General features: G+C 38.7%; 1 protein-coding gene across 1 annotated transcript; it reads right to left on the bottom strand.

Moving 5' to 3' along the window:
• Positions 1 to 401: 401 nt before the first annotated feature.
• On the bottom strand, positions 402 to 8,378 carry adad2 (adenosine deaminase domain containing 2; the record flags this gene model as incomplete). Its single annotated transcript, XM_035667164.1, is given in 9 exon segments — positions 402 to 661; positions 830 to 962; positions 2,728 to 2,962; positions 3,564 to 3,778; positions 4,106 to 4,276; positions 4,573 to 4,723; positions 6,400 to 6,528; positions 7,552 to 7,684; positions 8,260 to 8,378. Coding segments are annotated over 9 exon segments (1,397 nt in total), but the record flags the coding sequence as incomplete, so codon positions are not given.

Raw genomic sequence — 8,378 nt, 5'->3', positions numbered from 1 at the left:
TTGGTTATTCAGCTGATTTGACCTCCTGACCCTGAACACACTGGACTTGCTGTGGATAAAACTACAAAAAGCAGAATAACTGTTAGATCTGTTAGTTTAAAACTATATGACAGTGAATGACAATAAACAATACATTGTAAAACACAAAATACTTACCTGTTCATAATGCCTTCTCCATATCAGTGACTTTAAGTATTATTTGGTTGGTGCATCAACACAAAATACTTTGTTAATCAGTACAAACTTTTAACTACAAAACAACAGGGTGATAACGCTGCTCAATTCTACTTGACAGGGCAGTAAAAATGTTAGTCTTCAACCAATATTTTTCCACCCACAACTCATTAAAACTGACTACTTCATTGGTGCATCACAGTAGGGTCTGTTTTATTTTTCTCAAACACCTACACAAACTAAAAACAACAATGTTAAACAAAAAAAAAATAGATTTACTGTTAAAGGTAATTAGTGAAGTGCACTGAACAACAGCAAACAAAATCTCAAGTGGAACTTGGATAAACTTCTTCATGGCCTGTTACTCGCAGCACATTCAAGTGCTAAAGGAGTCCACCAGCTTTTTTGAATTCCAGGGACCTGCATCGTTGTTCAGAAACTGTTGCTTGACCAGATCTTTAACTGTCTGGTAGATAACAGCTTCCACCTATAAAACAACAAACCATTTTTACAACATCATGCGTCACATCTGTCTAAAACTGCATTGAAGCAAAGCACTGCACATTTACCATAACCACACTTGATAGTTTGAGAGTACCAATGGTCTGGGACAGAGCACTGAGCATTCATGTAACCATCTATAGTTGACACACACCTTGACGCTGTGGTAGGTGGGGAGATCCAGCAGATAGCTATGCCCACCCAGCTGTGCAACTCGGCGGAAATAACTGTAGAGGGCCCTCTTGCAAAGTCTGCTGGAGAAGCCTGGTCCACTCACAGATGGAGAGCTGGAAAATAAAAAAGTGCATCATAACCAATATTCCATTGATGCTTTCCTATACATATATATTTATATGTGTGTGTGCATGTATATCTATACACATGTACATATACATATAGTGTATTATATATTAATGTATTTCAAATATACTAATATAAAAAAATTCAAGGAAGCCCTTTATTAAAAAACATTAACCTCAACATTTCTCACCAAAACACAATGCTTGTGTCCTCAAAGGTCTAACACATTGTTAAATGTATTTCCAACCTCATATAAAATATTTTGCAAAGCCTTGTTTGGAATATTTAACTTTTTACATTCAGTTTTGTTCAGTGGACATCAGTTTTCTGCCTTCTTAGTCTTGAGATTCAGATTTTATCCAGCTACAATATCCGAATAGCCGTAGCAGCCTGTGAAATAGTAGACTTGCTTTGTAGTGTGTGTAACATACACATTCCCCACCAATGAATCACAAAGAAGCTAGTCAGTTTATTAGCAGCAGTGAGAAGTATCCACTCCTAAGACCAAACATTGTAGATGTAAAATGAGTGTTTATTCTCCACAGCAATTTGGTGACCTGCTCTAAACAATGTTTTCCACCTCTGTGTTTTTTTTCAATGTTTTGGAGGATGCGGTCTCTGCTTCACAGGCTCAGCTGTGCTCAACATAAAAATGTGTTTGGCAAGACAATTCTGCTCCACTGTTTAAAGCAAAAACTGTGTGGTAAGTGTGGTGTGACTGAGTGGGAGAAGGAAGGGTTTCCTGTAAACAGCACTAACTGCTGCTAAGCAATTTTCTGGGGGAAACCCTGGGGTGGACCCCTGGGGTACCAGACCGGTACTAAGGTTAGGGGTGATACTAAATATGACAGCAAAGGCAAAAGCTGGCATTGCAAATGGCTGTGCAGGGTGACTTATATCAAAATTTTAAGATCTGATCTACAATGGCTTCAGCCCATTATATTCCTCATACCACTGAACACTTTTTTTATTACTAATACATTCCACATATAATGAATTCTTCTTGGCAGAATTCAAGTGATTTGAGCTCAAGCCAAGGTTTTTAGGAAGCAATTAATTGCTTCACTGGTAAAAACCATGGCTAAAAGAAGCCAGGAATAATTGGTGTGCAACTTCTACTTGACTAAATTAAAGTAGCCTCATGTGATCTCCTTTTGTCTTCACACTATAATTTGGGAGTTTTTTTCCAGCAGGTGTTCCTGCCATTCTTTCGATTCTTCAACTCCCCCTGCAGCCTTTGTCCTGTATTCTTGCCTTTGAATATATTTTCTTCTTTTATTTCCTATCTATAGTATATTGTTTGGAACACGCTGCAGAGCTCATCCTGACACGTTAAACCACGGTGTCGCCTAAAACGAATAGTTCAGCCTGTAAGACAGAAGCTAAAGTATGCAGCAACACTGCGAGCGCCAAGCAGAATCTCACATCTATTTTTGGCTGTAATCTGTACTCGAGGACAACACAGCCTCCAGTGAGAGCCACGTCTGTGTCACACTCTAGTTACTGGACATCAGCAGTTGTCTGCAGCACCAAAACCAAGACATGGCAGGAGCCCCAAGCCTCAATGGGACTGTCAAACAAGCAAACGGCATCAGGCTCAGCCAGTAGTTCTACTATATCCCTGGAAGTGGCTGCTGGAGTGTAAATGAGGTAAGCTATCGTCAGTCTGCTTGTGTACATGACAGGATCAACGTACTACACTTCTTAAAATGAGTTAAACTTGATTTCTGGTACAGTTCATCTGCATCTTACCCATCAATGATGAAGCCCTCGCTACTGTCCAGAACTTCTATATCCTTGTCTCCGAGGCACCAGTTGATGCTGAAATCGTCATGCCGCGGGGAGGCCACGACCGGCCCCACATAGTCACCACAGAGGAAGAAGATGTCGTGTTTTTTGTAGGACTGCGGCAGAAAGTCTTTCAATGAATCACCCAGTCGCTTGTTGGTGATATCAGACACTTCCTCATTAAAGCGATTCTGGCCCCCTAAATAAAACACGACAATCTCAGTAATTCTTAAATATTTGAGGAATTTACAAACACACAGGTGAAAGAAATTAATACTTAACATTTGATATTTAAAGTGTGTAGGAGAAACTGTAGAAACATGCAGGTTCAACATAGCGGACACTGTAGAAGAGGACCTGCTCTCTGTAGATGAAAACTCATTCTAAGGTAAAAAAAAAAACACAGCTCTCATTTTTATATACACTAATGAAAACATAACTATCATACATTATTTTATATTTCTGATTCTCTAGATTCTACTAAATGTTACACACTGGACCTTTGAGTGGCCATTCCCATTAAATCTAGTAGTAATCAGCTTCAGTTTCCTCATTTCAAAAACATCTCACTTACTGTTTATGACAGCATTTATATTATACCATCTGGATGTAAAATACCAATTCCTGTGTTAACAAGACATCACCTTAAGCTAACTTTATTTAGTTAGTTTATGCATTTAGTGGCATCTAGTTGTGAAGTTGCAGATTACAACCAACTGAAGAGTTCCTGGAAAGTTATTCCTTAAAAAGAGTGGGAACTCTGTCTAAGAAATCAAGTGTATCTGCTAAAATGGCTGTACCTAGAACCATGCTGGTGATGTAGAGTGGCTGGATAAAGTGGCTCAGTAATGCACCCTGAACTCCAGTGACAGTCCAGCGACACAGCTTGTCACTGCCAGACATGCAGCAGACTTTTGCACCCCAGTGACTCGGGTCAAGGTAGGCTACAGGGATCAGCAGGCCCTTGGCATGATACTGCAGCTTCATAGCTGTCCAAGTATTATTCAGAGGGCCCCTAAACAGGACAAAACATTGTATTTTACCCATTTAGTTCTAATAATTACAAAGACATTTCTACAGAAACACAAACCACAGATATTAAACTGCTGTAAGGTCTAGTTACAAAATATAATCATTTGCATAAAGCAGCAAAATATGAATTAACTTAAACATTTTAGGATGCCACTATTATAGTAGTCAAATACACTATTTTGGAATGAAATTCTTAATTCTTATCATCCCAAGGCATTGCACATACATGCTGCAAAATACTGCAACAAAGCACACAGGACAAACATGGATATTGAAACAATCAAAAGAAGGGAATAAGAGACTGCTGTACTTGAAGTAGAAGTTCTTAGCTGCTCCTTCAGGACACTGGTTGGTGTAGAGATGCAGACTGATCTTGGGTTTGAGCTGAAGCAGGTGGCTGTCTGAATTACTCTCAAAAATACAGTTCTCCTTGGCCCTTGGATCCGCATCAAAGAACAGCAAAAGCTGTTTGTACAGAAACCTGAACACAAGCCAGAAAATACCAGTCTCATTTTCAGCTACACCTGCACTTTAAATGCACCAGAAGCATTATCAATGGCACAAGAGCCAGAGCGAGCTGATCCAGGCTAACAGCTCTAACAAATGATAGGAAGGCATGCCATGACTTCATCATGAATATTAATAAGGGAAAGGCAATGTTTATAAATGTAATTCGTAAATGTATTTAAAGTTAAGATGTAGGAGAGTAGGAAACGTGACAATTTTGCATGAGCTAGTTCTTCACCCCTGTTTAGAAGTCATATTAGCAGTTTGTACCTCAGGAGAGCCCGTCTGGCAATGATGATGGCGTGGCAGTCATGGACCATTGTCCCATTGTAGCAAAGCCACTTCCTGCAGCATGAACGGCCAGCTCCCAACGCCACCACTTTGTAATGCTCACATGGACGACCACTTGTATCCAACACTTCTACGGAGGAAATTAAACAATTTTTCCTGACAATTTATTATTAACTTTGTTGCTTTAGTTAAAAGCAACCACTACAGACAGGGAGACAGACAGACATATGATTGACATTAAGAATTATGTGTGAATGGCATTTAACTATGAGATAAACCAGAGCTACAAGTGATGACACATGTTTAACAGTACATTTTAAAAGCCTGGATAGAATATAAGAGACCCAGAAGCAGAGTGAAATGCCGTCGGTTTCCATTCAAACTACAGCTTCTGACTCAAGGATTCACAGGTCATAATCAGAAAGGTTTACTTGAATAAAAAAAAGAAATAACAGCTCTCCAGCATCAAAATGTCAAACTCGTGGTTGCAACTGGCAAGTAAATTGCCTTTTTTCTTCCTTTTAATAATAAACTAAACTTTCTGCCTACAAAAAGGATGACTAAACTCAACTTTCAGTTGGACATTACATGTTTCTCTCAGATTTCTTCTTTTCTTTCTAACATTAAATGAAAGTTTTTTTCCACACTGTACGTCAGTGTCATATTTATTTTCTGTATCTGTATATAAAAATCTAATCTCTTTTTTCTGGCGGGTCAATGCCAGGCCCCTTAACTTGCTTCATCAATAATAACTTACCAGTGGTATAAGCCCAGTTTATGAAGTTCTACACGCAAAAATATTCTCCATTCTCTTTAGCAGTGTATGGATACAGCAACACTGATAAAAAGTATTTTATTAAAAATTAACAATTTAACTAGGGATGCACTTTGCAAATACTTGTAATCATAATCACAAAACTAATCCGATACCAATTTACAGCAACCTGACATTAACCTCTCTTTAGCTGAGCAGGTAACATTAATTTCAGTGGTTCCCAATCTAGGGGTCAACAAAGCTTCATGGGGGCTTTTCTAGGCTTTCTTGACTTTAAAAAGGCGCAAGAAAATGTGAAGACCAAACACATTAGGTCTATATAACAGCATTTCGTTTATGGATTTATTTCTGCAAAGAAAACTTAAAACATTCAAACACAACCTATATTCACAGAGCATTCACTCTGAAGTACACGGTTAAACAACCAAAGAGCCAACAGAATAATGGCCAAGCATCAGAGAGAATATAAAACTGAATTTTTCAAAGAAAAAGACGCCTATTAAGTAGTTACAGTTGTTAAAAATAAAAAAACACATAATACAGACAGAATTGTACAAAATGTTCCCTTAAAATATCAGGAAAACTCACCTCTGAGGCAAGATTCACAAGATAATCTGCTTAAAATTCATCCAAATCGCTCGTTTTATACAAACCTACTGCAGTTATTGTGTTCACTTTTTAGGTTCATTGTACAGTTTATCAGTTGTTCCCTGTACTGTTATTGTTATGCAATTGAGAAAATAATATGAATACCCACAAAATATGTTAGGGGTCTTCCAGTTACTCAATGATGAGACAGAGAAACCGCTTAAGGAAAAAGGTTTGGGAACGCACTGTTGTTTAAGATGAAACGAAATGACAAAGAAGTGAAACCTACGCATCTGGAAAAACTGCCAAGAGAAAAAAAATGTTTTCAAAGCCACCTGTTTAGACTGGTATCACAGATACATATCTTGTATCGGAAAGTACCCAAATGTAAGTAACTGAAAAGTGGTATCTGTGCATCTTACCAACATACCTAAGGTGCTTACCTCTTATCAAGACAAATGCTGCTACGTGGCTCTTACAGCCATGGAAATCAGGACACATCTTCAGGAGGCTGTCAAATGTCTCGCTACTTATCACTGCCATGTGATTCTTGTGCCAGTCAGTTTGCCAAACTAGAAGAAAATAAAATCACAAGACAGCTATATAATCAGGGATAGAGTGTCTTCTGTCACCATGTCAGTGCTGTTCTGAAAGCCCTTTCAAATTACAAGTGATAAGAAGCAGTGCTTGCCTTGAACATTTTGATGTGCTACTAATTGCACTTAGTGTACCTGTTAGTTGATTTTGACTAAAGGTTTTTGATGCTTTGGTGTTTTTTCATATTTCCATGTTTATTCTGAAATGTTCCTGAGGTTTTGAGCTTTAAAATGACAGTTAAGCAGCACAGGTAAAAACTTTAATGTATATAGGTTTCCCTTTGTAGTGCTGCAGTAATATGTATATTTCTCTTTAATGGTTTAGTCAGGCCAAAGTATACTTCTACTTTTGAGCTCAATGTGCAGAAATGCAATAACATATTTTTCCCTTTTTATTTATTACTGCTGCCCATCTGCTGCAACTTGTATTTTAGTACAACAGTCTGGCCAAGTTCATTATGAATGAAGCAGACAGTCGTCTACCTACTAAAAATCTAGTTACAGAAACTGTAATTGTAAATCCTGCCATAGAGTCAATCAAATGCATATTTTCATCTAGTGCTATTTCCCAGATTGAAGTTGATGTTCATGGAGGGCTTTTTACTTCAATCAGTGGTGTGGGCTGCCTCACAAATGAGTGTTTTGTTTTGAATCTTGGCTTCTTTGTCAGGTAAAACCTTGCAACCGTTTTTCTTGTTGTGCTCTCCCAAAGCACATCGAATCAAATAGTGTGTGTCTGTACATGTTGAGTGGAGTGAATGGGGAAGGCAGTGTTGTGCTTCTACAGCTTTTCATTACACAGCCTTCGCTACACAGAAACTTTAGTCCAAAACATCTTACAACAAGTGCTTTCAAACTCCACAGGAACAAAAGCCGCTGTTCTGACTTCAGCAAAGAGTGTACTCCATGACTGTATGACCAGGACAGAGAAGAGCTTTGACCAACATAAACACAGGGTCCTTGGAAGCCAGTGTGAGACTGTGACTACTAATACTGCACCTTCAGTCTTTGTGCTGCTGTCTGGATTCTTGAAGTCCTTGATCTGGTCCAGAAGGAGCTCTTCATCTGAGAGTATGCTTTCAGCGGGCGACATACCAGAGAGAGAGTGTGCCGCATCATCTGAGTCTTCAACCTGAAAAACACAAAATAATTCTGGTAAGAAATAGGAAATGTGATTTCCTACTCTTATCAACCTTGAACCTACTTCTCTAGTGTTAAATTAGGAAAGTATGTTGTTGTCAAAGACACTGTCAGCACATGTAAACGTGCTGTTGCAGAAATAATGAGACAACCATGTAAAGTGTGAGATTATCACAGCCTAAATGACAAGGTGGCTGCAGATGGTTTTGAGCCCCTCTGTTTTGCTGGATAGTGCTATCAAGTACTGCTATACTTGCCAGTTAAGTAATCGGCTGTTAATTATAACAGATGTTGAGATTTCACTTTGATGTCAGATTTTTAAATATGGCTTGATGCAGTTATTTATTCCCACATCATTTTAGGCCTTCCACATGAAAGCAGTGAATTGCACATAAGGTTTTCCCCCAGGAAAGACTACTGCAGAGTCTGACAGACGCTGATAGCGTCTCACCTTTTGTGATAACTAAGTGAAAATCTAAACAATAATAATTTGAGATATTGCCTTTGCTATGCAGCAGCTACAGTAAGTAGTGGGCAACTCGCCATTACCTCTTTCCCTTTATTTACCTCATCTCCCAATAGGATGTCACCAGAATCAAGTTTATCTCTGATGGAAGTCCCCTCCATTCTGGGTCCGTCACCTCCTTCAGAAAGAGAAGCCTCTTCCACTCGGTCATGGTCTCCAG

This window comes from Morone saxatilis, unplaced genomic scaffold (assembly GCF_004916995.1).
Source record: "Morone saxatilis isolate NCDOM2014 unplaced genomic scaffold, NCSU_SB_2.0 Contig20, whole genome shotgun sequence".
In the NCBI taxonomy this organism is placed as follows: Eukaryota; Metazoa; Chordata; class Actinopteri; family Moronidae; genus Morone; species Morone saxatilis.
Note: the sequence above shows the minus strand (reverse complement) of the source record. Positions and strands in the feature narration are given on the sequence as shown.